Source organism: Drosophila santomea, chromosome X (assembly GCF_016746245.2).
Source record: "Drosophila santomea strain STO CAGO 1482 chromosome X, Prin_Dsan_1.1, whole genome shotgun sequence".
NCBI classification, from domain to species: Eukaryota; Metazoa; Arthropoda; class Insecta; order Diptera; family Drosophilidae; genus Drosophila; species Drosophila santomea.
In genome coordinates this window covers 17,891,215-17,914,904 of record NC_053021.2, presented here as the reverse complement: position 1 = coordinate 17,914,904, position 23,690 = coordinate 17,891,215, and the positions used below count along the sequence as shown (strand labels likewise).

At 44.1% G+C, this 23,690-nt stretch overlaps 4 protein-coding genes across 5 annotated transcripts; 2 read left to right on the top strand and 2 right to left on the bottom strand.

Moving 5' to 3' along the window:
• Positions 1-7,694: 7,694 nt before the first annotated feature.
• On the top strand, positions 7,695-8,239 carry LOC120456303. Of its 2 annotated transcripts, none has more exons than XM_039643050.1 (2): positions 7,695-7,976; positions 8,109-8,239. In XM_039643050.1, exons 1-2 carry the CDS (start codon positions 7,809-7,811, stop codon positions 8,115-8,117), a joined length of 177 nt encoding a protein of 58 aa, XP_039498984.1. In that variant the 5' UTR covers positions 7,695-7,808; the 3' UTR covers positions 8,118-8,239. The 2 variants fall into 2 exon arrangements, with proteins under 2 accessions (XP_039498984.1, XP_039498985.1); XM_039643051.1 differs by having other exon boundaries at positions 8,054-8,133.
• LOC120455703 (ctenidin-3) lies at positions 8,230-9,878 on the bottom strand. The gene is made up of 4 exons (XM_039642111.2): positions 9,825-9,878; positions 9,055-9,123; positions 8,765-8,918; positions 8,230-8,689 (listed from the first exon to the last, which is right to left on the bottom strand). Exons 1-4 carry the CDS (start codon positions 9,876-9,878, stop codon positions 8,241-8,243), a joined length of 726 nt encoding a protein of 241 aa, XP_039498045.1. The 3' UTR covers positions 8,230-8,240.
• Positions 9,879-13,152: 3,274 nt separating this feature from the next.
• On the bottom strand, positions 13,153-14,053 carry LOC120456574 (glycine-rich cell wall structural protein). Its single transcript, XM_039643461.1, has 2 exons — positions 13,900-14,053; positions 13,153-13,839 (listed from the first exon to the last, which is right to left on the bottom strand). Exons 1-2 carry the CDS (start codon positions 13,903-13,905, stop codon positions 13,276-13,278), a joined length of 570 nt encoding a protein of 189 aa, XP_039499395.1. The 5' UTR covers positions 13,906-14,053; the 3' UTR covers positions 13,153-13,275.
• Positions 14,054-23,144: 9,091 nt separating this feature from the next.
• LOC120456792 lies at positions 23,145-23,669 on the top strand. The gene has a single exon (XM_039643811.2). The coding sequence runs from the start codon at positions 23,287-23,289 to the stop codon at positions 23,431-23,433; it is 147 nt and encodes a 48-aa protein (XP_039499745.1). The 5' UTR covers positions 23,145-23,286; the 3' UTR covers positions 23,434-23,669.
• The last annotated feature ends 21 nt before the right edge of the window (positions 23,670-23,690 follow it).

The following is a 23,690-nucleotide window of genomic DNA, read 5'->3' as shown; positions in this document are numbered from 1 at the left end:
TGGATTCACTCACTGCCGAATACGAAATGTTTGTGGAATATTCAGCAACTCTGGCTGGCATATTCGAACATATTCTAATTTTGAATTTTAAAAAATCCAGCATTTTTGGTTTGCCATCAGAAATGCTCCCTTAAAATATGCAATATTTCCACAACATTTTAATGGACTCGCAGTGTTATTTAATTATTTTTCGTTTTCCATTTGTTTAACAATTGTTTCAAATGCCAACTCCATTTTATTCATTCGCAGCGAATAATGGAAAAAGTGAAACACCAATTTATGCTATTTAAATTTTTATCAACGCTGTTTATTTTGCAAGTTTTTCCCATTCGGTATTCGGTTCGGTTGTTGCTTTAATATTCAATTGTGAACGCTGCTAGTACACCCCCCGCCCACCCCTTGGATTTTCACACCCCCCCAACCCCTTCTGGCCACACCGCCTAACCCAATTCCCGACGTGTTTCCTTGGCCCAGACACAAACCAAATAGAACTAGACCCTTTTCCCCCGAAAAATCGCACCGAATTGCAAACGGAAAAGTGAATTACTTTGTTGTTGTTCCTCCTCTTTTCCGGCGAAAGAGACGGATAGCTGATTATTCAAGTTTTAATGATGTTACGCAGTCCAATAACAAGAACAAGAAGCACAACAAAAACAATAAGAAGAAGCAGAAGCACAACAAGAAGAAGAAGCAGGAGAGAGAACCGGCTCGAAGGACCAAATCGTGGTATCGCAGTAGTTGGAGGCGTGGCAAGTGGTGGAGCCAGATAGCCAAATAGTTTTTACGCGTTCTCAAGAAGCTTTTAACGTTTTAATGGATAGACGGCCTTTGTCGGCAAAGAGGTCTTGCGGGGGGTGGGGGTACTTTGGGTTCGGGGGCTCACCACCACCACCCCACCCAGCAGCTCCACCATTTGGAGCTCAGCTTTTATGGCCAAAAAGTGCTGACTACTGGCCATTTTCTCTTCGTGGCCGTGCGAACAGTTGCTGTTCCTGTGTTTCTGTTGACATGAAACTGTCGCCTGCCACAGTCGCTGCACTGGGAGAAACAAGTTTGCACTTTGCCAATAACAAGTAGTTTTCACTTCTTGCACAGGCTACGTTTTCAATCTTTGTTTGCTTTCGAAGCAAAGGAAACTTGAAACAATAGTTCTTAGTACTGATAGTGATAGTGATACTATGCATTTCTCTCAGTGTGAATGGGTACCCCCGCATCTTTGGCGATTTCCATCTATAGTATTCCAACCTTGGTCGGCCATCACTATTGTGCTTGTTGTTCTTGTTGCTGCTGCTGACTGTGGCCGTATGTTTGTGGTAAATGCTAACAGTTTTTTGTGTAATTGTCAACGGCAACAACAACAGCAACAACAACAGCAACAACAACCACAACAACAATAACAACAATCGGCCACAACAAACACACACAGAAGGTACAACAAGCAGTCCGGCGACGATGAGAAATAACGTAAACAAGTAAATGAGCATGAGGAAAATTGCCGCAAATGTCAGCACTTTTCCACTCGCGTGGATGAAAGGGGGTTACCCCCCTTGTAGGATGGCTTGCAAAAGATTACTTTCCACTAACCACCACCGCCCCCTTGGCCACTTGCGTTTATTGAGTTAACTAAACAGCAGCAACAACAATGCGGCAGCTTAGCAAAGACAAAATAAAACCAAGCCAAACAGAAACCCAGACCAGAAACAAAAAGAACTGCGGCAACTGTGGCAACTGTGGCAACCCTGGCTGCGTAACGCTATTCCTGCACAAGGATTAAGCTTTTGGCCAGCGGCAAGCAGGCGGCTTCTCCCCCCTGAACGACCTCCTGCCTCCTGCCTCCTGGGGATGGTTACCTGGCTGCAGATGCTCCTGGATTATCGCCCTGCCTTCTCGCAGAAACAGCAACAGAAACAGAAACAGAAACACCATAATGTGTAAGCAGGTGGATGGGCACTCACCTGGCGATCCCAGGAGTAGCCATTGTCCTTGCCACTCACCTGGCCAGGATGCTACTGGCAGTGCATTCCTCTTAATTCGGATATAGCCTATATGGTTATAAGTAGCTCCTGTGAGTGGTCCGAGTTATACTTGAAAGCATATCTATATAATCACAAGGATGTCTAAAACACAAATCTATAATGAAGATGTGCTCAAGAAGGCTACAATGTATTTATATTAGTATAAATAAAAATATATATTTTATTCCATAAATCACAACTCATAGCTTATAGCTTATAGTTGATGTTGGAATGAAAGCAAAATGTTTTATAATTTTTATACCAGGATGTTATTCCTGCACTTTTTGGCTTTTTGCCTTACAGGACATGGCCATCCTGCTGACCAGCGAGGGTATTCAGAAGCCACAATAAAAATGCTAAGGTGCGACGGTTGCGGTTGTGTTGTATCAGCCCGCCCCCTGTTGACCCACCGCCCCCCCCCTCTTGATGAGAGGGGGGCGGGGTGGGTGGCTGCTACATAGATTATTCATCTTAGATAAAAGCAAACTTTAAAACGCAACCGAAACTATGACAACCGACAACTGAGAACCGCTGACTGCGCAGCTTAACTGGTTTCGCCTGGCACCTGTTGTTGTTGTTGTTCTTGTTGTTGTTGTTGTTGTAGTTGCTGGCGTTGTTCTTGTTTGTTAAACTACAATATTTGTTGTTGTAGTGATTGTTGTTGCTATTATTATTATTACTGTCACTGCTGATGCACAAAAGCGGCTTACAGTTTGGCAAGAACTGCCACCCACCACCAAACTGATTGTCAAGGCAGCGAATATTTGGAAAATGGAAGGATAATGCACACAGAAAAACTACACATGTCAGTAACAATCAATTTATTATTTATAATGGTTGCATAAGCTATAGATCACTTCGGAGCTCTCTGCGTAACTCCAACTTAACTTAACTTAACGTAGTATCGAAACAAAGTGTATGAAATATGATATTGCTATGCACTTGATTATTGGATGCACTTGAAAATACTTCTTGGAATTAAGAAGCAAGACTGCTTGATCTTGTGCATATGCGTGTATTGAATTTCTCGCAGTGCACTGCGTCACACAGCATCATCTACTTAGTTAACTTGTTATTTTCATTATGGACCGCCCTAGGCGAGCGCTTGGGAGGCGTGGCACGGCCCATTATGACAACCCAGCAGCTGGACGAGAGCCATGATGAGAACCATGAAGATGCGCAGCGTTTACAACGAACTCCGTCTGTGATAATGCCCTTGGGACTGGAAGGTTGTAATGGAAGGAGTGCTGGAAGGGGAACTTCCGGTGGCAGGTGGGAGGTGGGAGGTGGCTGCTGTTGCAGTGAAATTGGGGAAAAGCATTTGCGGTTAGAGGTGTCCTGCCCTCCTTTCTCCTGAGTAGCATGTAACAAGTTGGCCGGAAGAAAGAGGGGGTGGAGTTGGAAAGTTGCATAAGGATAAGCAGCGCTGCTCGCAAATGAATGCCAGAGACTCATCAAGTGTAATGAGCGCAGTGAATGAGTAATCGAGTGTCCTGATTCGATCACAAGACCCCGCCCCCCTTTAAGACCGCCTTTTTCCGCAACCCGACACTCGTAATCTGATTTGATTTAGTTTGCAGATGCGATTTTCACACTTGCATGTGTGGGTGGGTATATTTGAATACACCCACTTAGAGAAGTGTTCAGAAATTGTGTCAAATTACGTGCTCCATTCGAAATCCACTGGAGTGCCAATGAATACAGTGGCTAATGACATTTAAGCGAATCGATTTATCAAAGTGTTTTAAGAACAAATATATATAGTATATTCAATGCATTCCATGTATATAATCACTTGCCAATTATGTTCATATCACAAGTGTATCAATGACAGTTTGCCATTAAATGCACACAATCTGAATAAACACTTAGTCCTTGACTACACTCACTCACTTATTCATTTGCCGCTTGAGCTTCATTTGCGAATAACTGCTGCCGCTCGCCTATTCATTCGCTCAATCAGCGAGTCATTCACTCATTTATTCACTGGCAGCTGGTTGAATGCCCGCCAGGCATTCAGCGAGTTCTGTTCCCGTACCGCTGTCAATGTCCTTGCCATTGTCCTTTCTCAGCTGTCATGGGTGGGCGATGGGCAAGGGGCGAGAGGCAATGAAAATACCTGCAAGAAAATTATACGAAAACTGAACAAGCCAAAAACAACGGAAGGTTGTTATTTTAGAGTTCAAGTTAAAGTTAAGCAGCGCCCGCGGCATTCGACGTTCTCAGCGCTCAGCCAGGACTTCAAAACAAGGACTCGCTGTAAGTGGGCGATGGAGGATACAGAGATCCACGGCTTCCAGGGATCCAGGGATCCAGGGATCCAAGGATTCGAGGACGAGGACGGGGGCGAGGACAAGGATTGGGTAGATGCGACAGCAATGAAGTGCACTCGAGTTGTGAATGGGCTGGAGTGTTTTGGGTGCTCTGTTTGTGTCCCCTTTTCTGTGTGTGTGTGTGTGTGGGTGTCATTGCTGCACACTGGCAGAAAAACTCTACAATGTGTGATAAGTGTAAAAGGTAATAAAGTTGTTTACTGTAACCGAACACAAAGTATAAATATTTGCATGGCATCTAAAAGTAAGCAATTACTTTAACTTCAATGCAACTTGCAATAGCGCACCTGTAACTCAAATTTTTTGCAGTGCATTGCCATCCAACTAGGATATCCTGGGCCACGTTCTATCAAGCTGACTCCCTGGCCGTCGCCACTCGTCGTTACTCGTATCTTTGTGGAACAATTTTGCCTGAATGCCTGAATGCCTGAATGCAAGCGGCAAAATGGTTGAATGGGCGAATGAATGAATGAGTGAATGGGCATATCCCTGCCAGCTTCCTCGTCCTCGTCCTGCGTCCTGCGTCCTGCGTCCTGCTTTCTGCGTCCTGCATCCTGCGAATTTTCCTATCTGCTGGCCCATTCGAATGGCGCTGAAAAGTTTCTCTCACTTTGACTTAAGTGCTCCGCCCTCCTCAAGTGAACAATTCGAGTGTTTGTGTGCTGCCGTTGTTGCTGGTGCAATTAGTGAAGAGCGCACTATTATTATTATCATTATGAATTTTAAGCAATCAACTGCGAGAGCAGCAGCAACAATTAAACTTAAAGTTGGCGACTTGGCGAACTCCTCGACCGCCCCTCGCAAACCCTCGCCGAAATGTAAACAGTTGAGTTGGACCGCCGAAAGCTATGGAAATTGAATTGGCGCTCTTCTTTTACGTATTTCGTATTTTCCCGTATTTTCCGCGTATTTATTTTGTTGTTTACCTATGATAATTGTGATGTTTATTTATGGGAAAAGTCAAAAGTGGGGAAAAAGCCAAAACCAACGTTATGTTGGCGCTAAATGTGCACAACTTCAGGGAAATTCGGAAATTTGTTCTATTCGAGTGAATTGTTTTACCTATTTTATGTTTATTAATTTTTGTGCTTTTATTTCTTTGCTTTTCTTTTTCCCAATGCTTTAGTAGTTTGCCCAAAAATGTTGCTTGATGGACTGGAATATTCACAAAAATAGCATTTCACAGGGAAATTGCCCTGCATTTTTATTTTTCATTGCATTTTCATTATTATGTGCAACTGCAGCAGCAACTAAATTCACTTACCAGCTTTTAAATTTCTTATTAATTTAAAAGACTATTTGTCAATTCATTTAAGGGTCTCTCATCATTTTAATGCGATTCTTTAATGTGTATTCGTATCTTTTAATTGGCGACTTATGGCTGGTGAGAAAAGGGAAATTGTTGCACAATTAAGTAAACTTCCTTCGGTGCGGAGATAATAGGGATTTTCCACCATAGTTTCCTTCGCTTCTGCATCTCCTTCTTATTTACAGCGCAATCAAATTTAACTGTTTAAACAAGCGATGAAAAGATTCTGCTTTTCACCCACACACACACTCAAACAGCATTCACACATATGCGACGGGTGGTGCAGTCATTGTCATTGCCAGAAAAGTGGGTGGTGGGTGGTGGATTGTGGGTGGTGGTTAGTGGGGGGGGTGTGGAAAATGCAAAACAATTTCAGGCGAATTAGCGTAATTGTCTCGCCGCTGCTGTTGCTTCAGCTTCAGCTACAGCTTCTTCTGAGACAAAAGGGCCAAGGAGAAAGGAGAAAGTGGAAAGTGGAAAGGAGAGCGGAGATGTGAGAGAGGAGAGAGTTGGAACAGCAGCAGCAGGACTCAAGCTACTTAATCCTCTAATTTGTGTGACTGTGTGTGTGTGGGCCGCGCCCCTTTTCTGGGCTTTCTCTAGCCCGGGCGAAGCAAAGTTTGCCCTCATTTATATGCAAAAATGTAAACCAAAAAATCAGCGAGAATGTTAAATCCAACAAAATGCATTTAACACATAAAAATTTGCATAGAAAGTGCTGCCTTCGGTAAACCCCCCTCATCCCTTACCCCACATCCCGCATCCAGCGAATCACGACGATTTCCCATCCAGAAAAACCCCATTCCATTCCGGTTTTCTGGTTTCTGTATTCGCATACCGCACTATCTAAGTGCGAGCGGCAGAACAATTGAAGTTAATTTTATTTTTATTTTTATTTCCGGCACCCGCTACTTGAGTATTATTACACTAAGCCTTAGAGTGTGTAAGTGTGTGCGTGTGAGTGTGGCTGCCACGCCCCCATTTAAGTAGTTATTTCGGCTAACCTCCGCTTAAAATGCGCTCTATGCGCTTCTCAATGTCTTCACCTAGATATACAATCCCACACTTTTATTAATGTTAAAATGCGCCCTTCTACGCGCTTCTCAATGTCTTCACCTAAAAATACAATCTCGCACTTTTATTAATGTTAAAGTGCGCCCTTCTATGCGCTTCTCAATGCATTTACGTGCTGGCTGCACTCCATGCTCATTTTGCTATATCACATTTCTAAGAACGGCTGGTATGCAAAACTTTAACTACTTAAACTCGGTTGCTGTTAAAGTGTGCTCCTCGAGACTTCAACTTGTTGGACACTTTTTAACGTTTCACTTTCGGAATGGCAATCTTCCCCCGCACCCCTTCCCATTCCCCTTCCCCTTTCCATCCCCATACCCCATTCTTTGCCATTTTATATCTGTCCGTTTCTTATTATGTATTTGTAACCAATTGGTTGCCAAAACCCCCCCCTCCGCATTCACGCTCAGTCAATTTTTTGTTGCCACTGCCACTGCTGCTGCTGCTGCTGCTGTTGTTGTTGCCGCTGCTCGTGTGTCCTTTGTGTTGTTGCTGTTATTGCATGTGTTGAGATTCTCATGGAAATTTGCATACAAATTGCGTCTGGCGCGTAGGAAGCCCTTGGTTTGCTGGGCGTTGGCGGGCTATATATGTGTACCATGAACACTGGTTTCAGGGGAGGGGGAGGGGGAGCGGCACTGGTGGGGGGGGACAGATGGCCCGACATGCGTATGTGGTTAACGAAGGGTTAACACAACACAAAAAACCAGAGCTCCGAATGAAAAAAGCGAAAATATGAAACACTGCCAACACAACGGCGGCACCTGACAACTGTCAAATTCTGTGGGTTACCATCGATAAATAAAATGGAGGACAATTTTATGACGCCGACGAGGTCATAGAACGTTTTGTCCGTTTCAATGCGAATATTTTGTTAGAGTTTTAAAAGCAATTATAAAACAGGTTGTTAGGGAGCTAAGAGAAATTTCAGTTAAGGAATACAGGCAACAAAGTAATCCAGAACGAAAATATCAGAACCAAAGTTACATATCTAATAAAATCAAGCGATTTGAATGAATTACATTGAATCACATCGAAGACCAATAGATACGAAGTTAAACAGACTGGAGATGGGCGATGGACGTAGCATGGAGGACCACCATCATCTGGACAATCAAGCACGGCGAGTACGACGAGGTGGAGCGCTTTTTCCTGGCCGGATTCCATGATGTCCAAGATCGCTGGCTCACATATTTTGAATGTCTACTAGACATTGTCTACACAAGTTCAAGTATTTTGTATCTGGTAAGTTTTACAATAATGAACAAGAAGTGCATTTTTTCATTAACCTGTTTATCTGTTCCAATAACGAACTTTGCCAGTAGTACAAGTGCATGTACATCTACTGTGAATGAAGAGAATAAACTTTACTTTCAGTTTCGCTAGTGAAATGGCTCTGCTACACCGCACTGTTTTATTGGTTAATGTTGGGAAGTATTTACAATCGGGGTCAGTGACAAACAGTAACAAGTTGGTATCCGTAACAAGTTAGTGACCAATGGCGAGCATTTACCAGCTGCTCTGTGCCCAACCGCCCTGCGGAGCCCAACCGCCGGAGGAGTAGCTGGAGGCACCACCGCCGGAGTAACCGCCGCCATGGCCACCGCCGTATCCGCCGCCATAGCCGCCGCTCGATCCGGAGTCGGAGATGACCTTGATGATCTTGACGGTGCCACCGCTTCCGTAGCCACCACCGCCATATCCACCGCCGCCGCCGCCGCTGTATCCACCACCCGATGACCAGCCGCCGCCGTGGCCGCCACTGTAACCGCTGGAGGAGCCGCCTCCGTAGCCACCTCCGTAGCCACCTCCATAGCCACCACCGTAGCCTCCGCCATGGCCTCCGCCGTAGCCACCGCCAGCTCCGGAATCGGTGATCACCTTGATGATCTTAACCGTGCCGCCGCCTCCGTGGCCACCGCCGCCATAGCCACCGCCGCCGCTGTAGCCACCACCACCTCCATGGCCACCGCTGTAGCCACCACCACCTCCGTGGCCGCCGCTGTAGCCACCACCACCTCCGTGGCCGCCGCTGTAGCCACCACCTCCTCCATGGCCACCGCCGTAGCCGCCGCTATATCCTCCTCCACCGCCGCCGGAGGACCAGCCGGAGCTGAGGGCACTGCCTCCGCCGCCCAGGAATCCCGCATGGGCCATACTGCACACCGCCAGCAAGCAGACGAAAACCTGCAAGAGATTGGCAGGAAACGCGTTAGTTGAACTCACAAAAGGGGTACACACAAAAAAAAAAAAACAAAAGTACTGCAGAAAGTGGTTTCACTCTTCACTCTGTTGTGAAAGTGTTAATCCGCGATGGGCGCACCTTCATGTTGGCGTGCTTGAACGATTGATTGAAGGATGGAAAGATTGAAAGAACTGCGACTGTGTCCGACTGGAAGGGCGGTCTTCGACTGTGGTCTGCAGCGTTGTGGCCGCCGCTTTTATGGCCAGCGACTCGGATGCTCGGCCAAGAGCTTGGCTCACTTAACCCTGCCCTGCCCCAACCTGCCCCAACCTGCCCCACTGCGGCGCACAGTGGGTCGAACCACGTCGAAACCGGACTGCGGAGCATGGCAACTCACTGATGGTAGTAGCTGCACCTAACAGCATCTAATATCTCTGGGTTTTAAAGTACATCAGATTCGTTCAAATGAAATGAAGTACTCACTTTAACCCAATACCCTCTACTTTGCTAATGGGTATTATAGATTGGTGGATCTTAGCATTAGCTGTACATGAATGTTTACATTTACTGGCATTTTTTAATCTTGATGTCAGAAAAGGCATAATTTTGTATATATTAAACCGAAGTTTAGTTAAGGGAAATAAGGTATCGATATCCCTTTGTACCTGAGCTTATATAACTACATATGTTATATTTGTTTCCTATTGTAATTGATTTTGCACATCATAAACTAAGACGGAATAGGGCAAAATAATTATAAAATTGCTATTTTCCATATATGCACTTACTTGATTTCCCCACAATACGAGGAAATGGAAATAATATCACTGTGTGGAGTCTGCTCGTGTTTGACACACTAATTGCCGGTCCACGCGATGGTCCGTTTTGAGTTGCGGCATCATCATTACCATGACCATTACCATTACCACCATCACCACAGGCTCCACCACCGTTGTCTGCATGAGGGCAACGGCCCTGACCCCGCCCCATCCATCCCATCCATGCCAGCCATCCCATCCATGCCAGCCATCCCATCCATGCCATACCACATGCCATCCCATCCAATCTCCACCCGCGGCTTAGAGCTCTGAGTTCCAAGCTCCCAGCTTCCAGCTCCAAGCACCAAGCAGCCAGCTCCACGCTGCGGGCTAATTTATGTCGCGGACTGTACTGTGTTGCAATCCAGGCGGCCGGAGCTGTCAAGTGGGCCAACTTGCATCGCCAGTTCGCCAGGTTGGAGGAAACCCTTTGCAAAGTCTAAGACACTGCACTTGCGCCGAACTAAAACCGTTTGATGGCGCATTTTCAGCTCGTTATGCAACTCATCCGAATCGACACAAAGTTGCAAAAATAATAAACAATAGCTGCCAGCAGTAGCAGCATGATCCAATAAACCAGGTAGCGATCGCACCACCAGCACCACCAGCACCACCAGTGGTGGGGATTAAATGGGTGGTGTAGTACTCGTACCTGGGCATCTTAATAACCAGGTACTTTACTTTAATAGAAATGATCACGCTGCATTATGAACTTGCTTCATTATCCATCTATTGCCATGTCGCAATATAAACCAGCATTCGATGCAAAAACTGTACCATTCGATGCTTTTTTCGGCTTTAGATGTTATGAGTACCGGGAATTCAATCTCCATTGAGTACTGAGTACCAAAATAATCAGTTCCAATATAATTCCAACATTATTCCAATTATTAGTTTCATAAGCTGTTCAATCAAGTTTCGTGTTATGAAACATTTTGTATTTGCAGATCAGTCCTTCAGTTCTCGCAGCCCATCAATCTGCGTTTTTGAGCTGTTGTGAAGCCACATTGAGTTGAGGTATTGAGTAACTCTGCCATCTCTGTACCCGAACACAATTTCGATCTTGATTAATTCGGCCAACGCGATCGCAGCTCCATTAACATTTGGCCCGCAGTGGCGATGGGTCAAACAGAATGCTATTAATTGCCACTCGATTCGGTGGTTGCAGCAAAAGCTGCAGCCACAGCTACACCTAAAGCTGAAAACTGAAAACTAAAGTAGATAGTAGTTAGTAGTTAGTAGTTAGTAGTTATGGCCAACCTTCACTTCTCGATCTGATAGATGAGCCATACGTTTTCCGCCGATTCGACATGATTGTTCGACTGGAATAGCCCACGGCCATTCGACCATCACGATGGTGGCATTATCAAGGAAAAGCCATCTAAAGAATACATATTACACATTCTTATTGCTGCAATTAGGTGGTGAATTAGCCTATTACCCCTTTTCAAAACTGCAGCATGGCGGAAATCAAGGCTTTCTTGTTTAAAACATTTAATGTGGCTTTGCAGCAAACAATTAGCGATAATGCATTCCAGTTTAAACAGTTGGAAGACATTTATTTTATTAACATCACTATCCGAATTTTATTATGATTTATTGCCACGTTTGAGTTAACAATGCCAATAACAACAAGAGAGAACGCTATAGTCGAGTTCCCCGACTATCTGATACCCGTTACTCAGCTAGTGGAAGGGAGAAGGAGAGTCTTAAACACAGTTTTTGCCGGTTTGTAGGCGTTATAGTGGGCGTGGCAGAAAGTTTTTTGGCAAATCGATAGAAGTTTACAAGACCAATACAAAAATGAAAAAATATCAAAACATTTTTCAAAAGTGTGGGCGTAGCAGCTTTGGGCGGTTTGTGGGCGTTAGAGTGGGCGTGGCAAAAAGTTTGTTGGCAAATCGATAGAAATTTACAAGACCAATACAAAAATGAAAAAATATCAAAACATTTTTCAAAAGTGTGGGCGTGACAGCTTTGGGCGGTTTGTGGGCGTTAGAGTGGGCGTGGCAACCTGAATCGACAAACTTGCGCTGCGTCTATGTCCCTGGAGTCTGTATACTTAATCTCAACTTTGTAGCTTTTGTAGTTCCTGAGATCTCGACGTTCATACGGACAGACGGACAGACGGACAGACGGACAGACGGACAGACAGACGGACGGACAGACGGACATGGCCAGATCGACTCGGCTACTGATCCTGATCAAGAATATATATACTTTATATGGTCGGAAACGCTTCCTTCTGCCTGTTACATACTTTTCAACGAATCTAGTATACCCTTTTACTCTACGAGTAACGGGTATAATTAGTGTTTATTTAACGGGGTTTGATGTGTTTAATGCGCCATAAATGCCTAAATTTACGCATATTTATTGCACATTTAATAGAAAACTGAGTGCGTGGGGCTTAGAGAAATAAAGTTATGTAACCACTCTAAAGCCATTCAACTCAATTATAATTGACATTTGGATGATATCAATGCGCTGGTAAAACGAATGCAAGTCGAATTATAAATATGCATGGGATTAAGTGTATACCAACCTTCATTAGTCACCATCTCCAACGGAGTAGCCATTAATTAAGGCATAAAATATGCCCACAAAAAATCGGAGCTCACGAATTTGTGAATAAAAACAAAGCAAAATACAACGCGAAGAACCGAAAGACTCAAATCCGTAGAAAACTAGTTACGGCACCATCAAAAACAACAAATCCAATGATGGAAATCCAAAACAAATCCGAGACGCATCCGCAATTATATTCGTTATTTCGGTGGGGGAATTACTTAGCTCACAGCATCGCCAGAATGGACATAATTACCAGAAGATAATGGATTCATTCCCACCACCTTGCCACCACTTGACCTTGGGCTTAACCCACTGAGAGCTTAACCCACTGTACGCCAAGGTACCTAAACTATTTTTCCACCACCTATGGAAAGTTTTCGAATTCATGACAATTATGACAACGTATATCCAAATCAACAAAGTGGCTGTCAAAAATTTGCCACTTAATCTGAAACCACTGATGAGGGCCTTGTTTGCATTCAGCGAGAAATGCAGTGTAATTTCATACCGTTTTGTGATATAATATCCCATTTCCATTGTTCAGTTTGCTACTTTAAAAATTATGTGACAAACTGGTTGTAAATTATTTCGGCAATTGCAAACAGCACACAAATGTGGCCAAATGGGTTAAGTGGAAAGCGAAACTGGCCAACAAAGATGCTCTCCGAAAAAAAAACCCCCGAACATGAGTAATCAACTATTGCGACTTCCCAATCGATAGACAAAGAATATTTTCTCTTCTTTTTTCATTTTTTCTGTGTATTTCTTTAACAATTAGCAACAAAAACTTAATGGTTTCTAAGCGCACACACAAAACGCGTGCGCTAACTTAAACTAACTTCGAGCATCGAGAAAGGCCAATATCGCCGCTCAACTCCGACAACAGGAACAAAGGAGTTGACATCAGCGCACTGGATTGCCTGGATTGTCTGGTATCCGTTGAGGTGTCCGGGAATCTCCGAGGAACTGCTTAGTTCCAGCCGGAGCCACCGGAGGACCAGCCACCGCCGGAGGACCAGCCGCCATCGGCGATTCCGGTGCTGATCACCTTGATGATCTTCACATCCTCGGCATGGTGGGCATGTCCATGACCGCCGCTGGAGTAGTCGTAGCCATGACCATGGCCATGGCCGTGACCCTCCTCCTGGAAGACCTTGATGATCTTAACCTCGGAGCCGTGCCCGTGGTCGTGACTGTGACTGTGACTGTGGGCGTGATCGTGACCGTGAGAGTGACCAGCCTCGCTGATCACCTTGACGATCTTCACCTCCTCGGGAGCATGGGCATAGCCACCGGAGTAACCGCCGGCCCATCCGCCGCCACCATGACCAGCCTCCTCGCTGATGACCTTGACGATGGTGGGGGCGCCACCTCCTCCGGATGACCAGCCACCGCCTCCGGATGACCAGCCACCGCCACCTCCTCCGGATGACCAGCCAGCGCTTCCTCCTCCAGATGACCAGCCAGCGCTACCGCCTCCACCGATGAATCCGGAGTGGGCCAGGCTGAAGCAGGCAATCAGGCAGATGAACACCTGGAGACGGATCAAAAATCAATGAGCTGCGTCCTAATCCGAGCGACAAGGAGCACCTACCTTCATATTGCTGTCGGTTCCACTTGGGTTTAACTGGCACTTGGCGATGGAACGAAGTGGGATGGGGGAGCTGAGCTCGGAAACTGATGACAATGCTCTGCCCTGCGGCCACTATTTATACGGCTCCAATGTGGGTCATCCGATTCCCATTTCCATTTCCATTCCCATTCCAAATGCGACATTCGCTGACCCAAGAGCTGTATCACTGTATCACTAATGCACCGATTTTTCCAAGACTCTTAATCAGCGGAGGCTATTAATAATGTGTTGAAGCCAAGGAAGGTTACCTTTCACAAGATTACAGGTAAGAAATATACAAGTGGGAAATATGTAAAAGAGTGACGAAAGATGATGACATTTCTCTTGAATAATAGTAGAATATATTTTGAAAGTATTTGGAATGTAAAGAATGATATGTAGACCAAAGTAACGAAAGCCTTCTATGCAACATATCTTCAATTATATTTAAGATGGAACAGTAGATGACTTGGCAACCCTGCTGCAGACAGTCTTCAAACATCTGTTCGCCCTGGGCGGAAAATACCGCAACAGGTGTTCCCCGGTGTTTTGATTTTGCCATCATTTTGACTACCGGTTATCGCGATTTGCGATTCACAATTCACAATTCGCCGATTTGCGATTCTCTCTTTTCGCACAAAAACTCACATTCGTGCACCAAATTGGCAAGACACTTTAGATGGCCGAATTATGCAAATCAGCGTGTGGGTCAAAGTGAAAGAAGGCGATTTGGAATCAAACCTCCAGCAGTCAGCAGCCACCACTGTTGCGTATGCACATCTGCTTAATTAAGCGCCCAGCATCGCGGATAGCTTGTTTTTTATGGCGCCTCGCATGGAACGGATGACGAGCACTTGGCCAAAACCAAAGCCACAAGCAAAACCAGCAGCAAAACCAGCAGCAAAACCCATTTGCCAACTTTCTAGCCGCTCTTGGGATGTCTGCACTTCGCTGGCATTGTACTCGTTAGCATTAAGCATATTTACCTTTATGATTTTTTTCCCGCCCAACGCGACAGATATCACATTCTGTAATGAGCCCAAATATTTTCGCAGCGCTCAAAAGTCACCAAGTTGCCACATGAGGTAACTCGTCTGCAGTAGATTTTTGGCCCCGCTTGCAACACATTTGCATCAGTAGCTGCAGTACTGATGAAGTGCCAGCAAATATTGTTGCTATGATCGGCATATTTGCCACCGGCGACACTTTGCATCCACGTCGCTAACTGAACAGAAAAATGATCTCAAACTCACATGCGTTAGTTTGGTTTTAATTGTATAATTTCAGATATCTAGCAATTGTTTTTTGTTGGTTTAAATGTATGTAATTCCCGTTGCCGATTGCCATTAGGCTCGATTTATAGCCGTTGTCCTTGTGCTCCACACTCCACACTCCCCACTCCCCACTCCGCGTTCCATATGCAAATCGGGCTCACGCATGAACGCCCAAACATATGCAACAAGACACGGAGCAGGCCAAATGCGATAAATATGTTCATGTGGTCGTGTTTTTTTGCAACTAACAGCAGCGCTTTTCCGCTTTTCCGCTCTTCCGCACTTGCGCTTTTCCGCCGTTTTTTTGTTTTTGTTTTTGCCATGCTCATTCTTCATTAAAAATAATGAAAATTGAATTTAATTCGCTTGTCGGGCCTAATTATAATTATGTTAATGGCGCATGTATTTCCACAAAATTTCCACAATGTTTGTCCGAATCGTCAACCGATTTTCCATTTTCCATTTTCCCATTTTCCCAGTTTTCCCACTGGCCACTGCAGTGCACTGGCAGGCAGATAGTATCTGCGAAATCATGTTCCATTCCATTACATATCGTGACATGGACTCCACTCCGAATTGGCTTAGTTGGTTGGCCAACGCTAATAGGAAGTGATTTAAACTGATTTTAAACATGCATTTCTGGTGGCCCAATTAGCGTTGCACTTTGCAGAGCATAAGGACAAATGCACTTCATAGCACTCACCTGGAATATTTGTATATTAAGTTGTTTAGGTTGCAGAAATATGAAAGCGAAATTGATTTGCCATCTTGTTTGACAAAGTTTAAGAAGCTATGCCATTGTGCTTTTGGCTAATTAGTTGAAAAAACACGGATGCTGCAAATAATATAAATAATATTAGTATTAAGTCAGCTTGTGTTGTGTAGTAGTACTAATAAATAATTACATGCACAGGCACTTAGCAAACATTTCCAAAGTTATTTTCCTTTTCCTCTGGCCAAAACTCATCCGCTTGTCGCTAATTTCGCCACTTTAGTTTAACCAACGATATGGAAACAATCGCTGAGCTTTAACCAAACTGAAATCAGGAGTCAGAAAAGAAGGAGGCGGGGAAAAAAGGGGAGTGGCATTTCGGTTTTTGGGCAAGTTGGTTACTGCGATTGAATTTAATTAGCTTATCATGAAAGCGTATTCCACATAAATTTATCAAAATTGCTTTACACAGCAGCAGAGACAGAGGCTTTTGCGAGGGATGGCGGAAAGGGGAAAGGGGGGTGCTGTGCCCAAATTGCATTACGACCCGCCCATTAAACTGATAAAAACGAGATCCTGGAGTGGCGATGGAGCTGTGGGTGGTGTTTTTTGGGGCGGCACTTTAAAGTTGATGGCTCGAGAGAGAATCTAAAATCAAATTTATTAACGCACATTACAACGCGCTCAGTTCATAGCACACACACACACACACACACACCCCGCCTTTCAGTGGGCGGTGGGTGGTGGTTGGTTTGGGTGGTTTGGGTTTTTCCATCGCCGTTGGGTGGCTGCCCTTTGTTTTCCCGCCAATGCGGGCGGAAATGTATTCATTTCACGCCAGCGAGAGGCCAGCAAGTGTAGTGCTTAAAAATCGGCCTAAATAATAACAAATTTCCGTGGCAATCTCTGTGATCCTGGCCAAAAGTGTGCGTATGAGTTTGCAATATGTTTTCAGTTGGAAAGCACCATCCACTGCACAATTGTAGGCACATTAGCAGCTGACTTAACCATTCCAGGTAATCGAATTTGGAGCTGACTTGAGCATTCCAGGTAATCGAATTTGGAGCTGAATTAACCATTTCAGGTAATCGAGTATGGCACAGTTTGGTTCCCATTGTTTCAATTAAAATTATCACAGTTCGCAGCCCAATCACAAAGCATCTGTATCTGCATCTGTATCTGTATCTGTATCTGCATCTGCATCTGCATCTGTATCTGTATCTGTATCTGTATCTGTATCTGTATCTGTATCTGTATCTGTATCTGTATTTTTTTTTTTTTTTTTTTTTTTTATCTGTATCTGTATCTGTATCTGTATCTGTATCTGTATCTGTATCTGTATCTGTATCTGTATCTGTATCTGTATCTGTATCTGTATCTGTATCTGTATCTGTATCTGTATCTGTATCTGTATCTGTATCTGTATCTGTATCTGTATCTGTATCTGTATCTGTATCTGTATCTGTATCTGTATCTGTTTTGTATCTGTATCTGTATCTGTATCTGTATCTGTATCTGTATCTGTATCTGTATCTGTATCTGTATCTGTATCTGTATCTGTTTTTTTTTTTTTATCTGTATCTGTATCTGTATCTGTATCTGTATCTGTATCTGTTTTATCTGTATCTGTATCTGTATCTGTATCTGTATTTCTGTATCTGTATCTGTATCTGTATCTGTATCTGTATCTGTATCTGTATCTGTATCTGTATCTGTATCTGTATCTGTATCTGTATCTGTATCTGTATCTGTATCTGTATCTGTATCTGTATCTGTATCTGTATCTGTATCTGTATCTGCATCTGTATCTGCATCTGCATCTGTATCTGCATCTATATTTCTATCTTTAAATCTACCTGTATATCTATATGTATTTTTATTTGTATCTGTATTTCTATTTCTACCTGGAAATCTATCTGAATCTGTATTTCTATCTGTATCTGAATCTGTATTTCTATCTGTATCTGTATCCGTATTTGTATCTTTATCTGTTTCCGCATCATTATAAGCAACCATTAAGCCATGATTACTGCGCTGCGACGGCGACACCCCACATGACTTGCAATCCCCCCAGCGACGCGACCCCGCCCACAATTTCCAATGGGCTATGGGCTGGGTGGGGGGAGGGGTAGGGGGACGCCTTAAGCCGCTTGGCAAAGTTCGGTCGACTTACTTCGCCTTATCGACGGGGCCTTTGAGGCATCCACTTTGATAGCTGGCCAACTGTGTTAATTGATAAGCAATCGCTAATCGCGCGTCGTCGGCACCGGCGACAAAAAGAATGTGAGGGGGTGGCCGGGGTGGTTGGGTGGCCATAAAAGTGTTCTTTGCCGCCGCCGTCGCAGGCATTCGCCTGTAGTGTCAACGCGATTATAATGAATATGCCGCTTCGTAGCTTTCACTGTGGCATTCACAATGATAGCACTGCAAATGGGGATAATCAATCTATATATAACTTTGGTATAACGTAATCGAATTAGCGATTATCTTATAATTCCGATTATTATGTAATCACGCTCTGTGTGGCCAGCACTTCATTCGATTGGTATAGTCTTAAGTATTTAAATATAATACCTAATAAAAATATATGTCAGTGGTTTACCTTGTGGCAACAGCTGATAATAAAACTCACTCCAATGCTATCCATATCTTATATATCTGCAGGATATGGGAATATATCTGCAGGATATGAGTATAGTTTTCTACCATCACCCATATCCTCCTGAATTTGGCATAACTTTTTTGTTCGCTTAATTAAGCCAGCCAATTTGACCACATAATACCCATTGTGGATTGCTGGCTCTCATAATGACCGCATGTGTAACCCAATGCAGATCTGAGGAGCGAGGCCACCGACCAGGATACTGCTCCTGTTGTCAGGACCCCCGATGGAGATGGTTGCCAGGAGGAGCAGGAGGGGAGCAACTGCATTCGCCTGGCAATTGGAGGCATTTGCGCGTGAAATTACATTGAAAGTTTAATTGTGCACAGCCAGAACGACAAAGTGCAGCAGCTCGCAGTGCATTAGACACGCAAAATTTGCCCATCAATTAAAATTCAACGCCCAGCGAAAGTGGCCTGATTTTCCACCGATTTTCTACCTATTTTCCACCGATTTTCCACCGATTTTGCACCGCCTACCGCGTTTTGTAGATAACAACTGAGATTATCGGCATAATGACATTCGCACACGGGAATTATCATTTAGCGACCTCACTCAATGCCAAAGTCATTGATCTCCTGCTTATCTTTGGCACAGAACTCGTACTTATAAACACATTAAATGGAACTCTTTGTTTCAATAAAAGCAATTTTAACTGCACCACTGCCCTTTGATGAAATGGAAAAGCTTGCGCTTTGCCAATAAATGCTGTATATGCTGTATTATTAACTATAAGCGACTGGTGCTGGAGCTGGGTACTTTCAGCACGCAATCATTAGTTGATTATCTATCGATCTGCTGGATTTTCCCACTGCCACGCCCCCCCCCTGTTTTACCACCTGCACCCGCCCACACGCGGAAAGTGGCCGCACATTTCTCCTGTTGCGGCTGACTTAAAAAGCGAGCGAACGACGAACGAGGCGAAACAGTAGAAAAAACCAGTGCGCTGTGGAAACCCCTCAGCTGATGCAATTTTCCTGTGCGAAAATTAACAAACAAACACACTCACACACACACACACACACACAAACACACGGACGAGTGTGCCAAATGAAAATACGCGCGCGAGAATTCAATTTGTGGAAAAGAAAATGGTGTTGGATGAGTGACTGCGGGGGGAAGGGGGGGTTATAGTAGGTTGTTGTTGGGTGAGGCTTTGGTTTAGCCTGCTGCCTGTTTACTTGAGGTTTTCCCAGTACCCAGCACCCAGGGTTTTCCTCCATTTTCCCTAGACTCTTCCGCCGACTGTCGGCATATGAGGGCCAACCGGAAGCCGGAAGGAAATGCAAGCGAAATGCTGAGCGCGCCAGGCAAATACTCAGCCAGAGTGGGTGGCTCATCGGATGGGTGGGTGGTGCAGTGGTGGTGCAGCGGTGCAGTGGCTCACAGGCTCGGTGGTTTAGGTCTCGGTCTCGCAGAAGCAGCGCGAATGTCTTGGCTTAGACCGAAAATTGGCACAACCGGAAGTCGATTGAGCTCGCTGCTGCCAGCAGACTTGTCGCCAATCACTCGCGGTGGGCAGACATGGGTTAAGGCATCTGAATCGGGCACACAGTGTTAAGCAACTTAAAGGCCTTACACAGCGACTGATAACTCCTTCTTAAGCGCACTCCTTCAATCGATAAGTTCAGTTTGGAATGATTGTATAAGCTGTTATGTACTACAAGTCCAAAACAGTTTAAGCCATTTTACGCAGACTTGGTCTAGATAATGTAGCGAAAATATCCACAGACCTAAAAATCAGTTGAGCTTTTGATGGAGCTCTTGTGAAAATAAGAAATGGGAAGGCTACCACCTTGATATACCTATAATCTCATATCCTTTAAGCTCATCCACTCACACCTCGTGTTATAAAACCCAAAGAGAGAGTTAATTCCCTAATTATCTTATTTGATTTTGGCTTTTTGTTATTTACCAACAAAAGAAGAACTTATAGTGTTTGAATTTAGTGAGCTACAGAAACTTTGCTTTTAAGGGCAAGCGTTAAGCCGAGTGCTGAGCTGATGTTTACTTCATTTTGCTGCGAATATTTAATATTTAATTTTCCAACGTCATTCTTAACAACTCAGACCCCTTTTGAATGCATTGTTGGTGTTGCCAGGACGACAACGGTGGGTGCCATACACCAGATCCTGGCACAATACACATGTGCACCACTTTGATGCGAATCCTGCATCTCTCCACTATTACAGTTTGGCCACACTGAGCGAAATGTAGCCCAACAAAGATACATATCTCAACGAGATAATGCATGAATTGCAGCCAATTTTGTTCAGTGCATAGGTAGTTGGTTCAAAGAGCTGCTGGAATTACTAATGTTGGCAATCTGTTTGGCTGGCGGTGCCACGCCCCCGTCCGCGCAGCCCGCCCACGAGTCGTGCGCTCGTAGGACCAAATATTTCGATTATTAATGTCTGTTTATCTGCATGCGACGATGTCAGCCGTTCGCCATAGCCACCCACAGATATGTACTTATTTATATACATAAGCACATATATATAGTATATATATTTGTATATATATATAAATATATATGTATAAGCGAGCACTTATATATCCCCGATCTGTGGGGTTGTCTTTGTTTGCGCTGCTTTATGGGCTTCGATTAATTTTGCGCGCAACTGGCAATGAAGGGGGTGGTGCGGAAAAGTGGGGGGTTATCTGCGGCAATTTGTTGTTGTTATCTGCGGGGCTATATTTAAACATAGTTTATTAGTTGTTGTTGCAGCGATTAAAAGCGTGCCAGACTCCCCCCACACCCCCTCTTGGCGTAGGAAAAATATAGCAGACATTTAGTTTGAAGATGGCCAAATTGGAGGGCGGGAAAACTCGCGCGAAAAATGAGCACGTTCAATCAAGGGAATTATGGCGAATCGCTGTGCTCGGGTTATCACGTTATCAACTCAATTATCTATCTATCTATCGGTTGAGCCAAAATCGATGTACTGACTGTGCACGCTTTTAGCCAGATTATTTTAGCCAAAACGCAGCTGAGTTACGCACATCAAGGAATCTCAGCTGTGTGACAACCAATTTGTTTAATTATCTCTTATCATATATTATCATATTAATATCAAAAAAACTTTGATGCAAAAACAACGAAAATTTATGTGGTATATTATTATGTTTCATTTAGCCAATCATTAAATTGCTTGTTATGACGTTGGAGCTAGTGCATCCTAACTATACATATATAATTCCTTGTTTATTAGTCATTGTATATTCTAATATTTCTAAATATGTATTCACGATAACTCATGAAATTAGTCGTGCTGTTTTGACTAGAACATTCTGACATTCTGGATATTAATGACGCCTGCAAACCTTTAATGAACATTTTGCCTAATGACAAAGTCGTTTTGCAATTCTCATACGTCTCAATAAGATAAAATAATACATTTCGCACCTGAAAATGATCTCACCTGTTGGCGTTTGTGCTGATTTTTTGTGCTGATGCATTTCCATTTTATTGAGGAAACTCCACTCGTAAAAAAGTGTCGATTGTGAATCGCCGGTGTAGAATTTTCGCAGTTAATCGCAAATGCTTAAGCGACACTTATTTTATTTCTTCATTTTTCTGTCAACTTTTAGAGATTAGCATTTCCCATTGATGCTGCTGCACGTTACACTGTGAGGTATTGCAAAAGATAGAGATAAATTAGTGTAATTGCAAAAGCAAACATGAAAGGGAAATCGGCGATCAAATGTTTGCCCACAAATGTACATATATACATATGTTCGTGTTTAGATAAGTAAGCAAATTGCTTAGATAGTGACGCACCCCGTTCCAAGATTAGGCGTTCTTGATAAACACTGCTAATAAACACACACAGTTCGCGAGTAAACAAACAAAACATTGCAAAATATTAAAATATCAGATTGGCGCAGACATGGGTTTATTGCTAGTGCACTGCGAAAAAACACTGCTGCTTTTGGGACTTTAAATAAGTACAAGTATATAAGTATAGATACATCAATCAAATATCGTATTGGAAATAGAAACTAATAATTTATTTTCATATAAAGTGCGTCATTTGCTTGACAATAAAATAGTATTTAATATAATCTTAAAAACTTAAGGCTGGAAAATGGGAATATTAGGGATATGGCTAGAAGACTCTATAAACCATATTTGTTAATCATAAAAATAGTAAAATAATAATAATAAAAAAAAAATCATAAAAGGTGTCTAAAAGTATGCAGCAATATATTTAGAGTTCAAAAATCTAACAACTTGGTAATCTATATCTATACTATATATACGCCCCAGGGAGTAGTTGCCCCTAATTTGCCCCGGATTTTCTCGCAGTGCACGCATTCGCACATATGCTAGAGCTTTTCGCCATCGAAGTGCGAATCGCGCTTATCTAATGAGTCGATAATCGCGGCGAGTGGCGAAGGAAGTGCATCGACGTGCGGTGTGTTTCGCTGTGAGCTTTTCCGCTTGCCGTGGAGCCCTGAGGCGACTGGTCGACGTGACCGGCGGCACATCGGCCATCCGTGGGCAAAGCCAAAGCTTCCCGCGGGTTCTGGTTCTGGTTCTGGGAGTGGAGTATATAAGGCACCATGCAGGGCGTGCGTCCCGCGCATAGTGCAGAAAGCTCTCCTCGCGTTCGCCTCGCATTCGCTCCTCCGCATTCCAATCCGCATCTGGAGTAGTAACCAGTACCCAGTACCCAGTACCCAGTAGTTAGTGTTCCGATTTGCCGAGAGCAGGCAGCATGTGGTCGAAAGTTGGCATCGCCGGAGCCCTGCTCGTGATGGGCGGCGTCCTGTCCGCCAGCGTGGTGGACAACTTCGCCTACGTGGACCGCTCCCTGCCGGTGGCCATGCCCAAGGCGAAGGCCTTCCAAGTGAAGCAGCAGTGAGCAGGAGGTGCCTTCTCTCGGAACGCAACAGTAACATCCACTGACCAGCCAGCTACTCCGACTTGTGTTCCCGCAAGTGGGAAATAGTTGGTGCAGTTGCTCCAGTCGATGCACCCGCTTGGAAGCCACCTCTGTGGAACCACAGGAACCTTTAATTTATACTGTTTTTTTTTATGTACTTTATGTGACTAATTTAAGGAGCTTCCTCTGCATAGGCAATAAATAAGTTAAACGAACATGTGTGCGTCATTTGATTG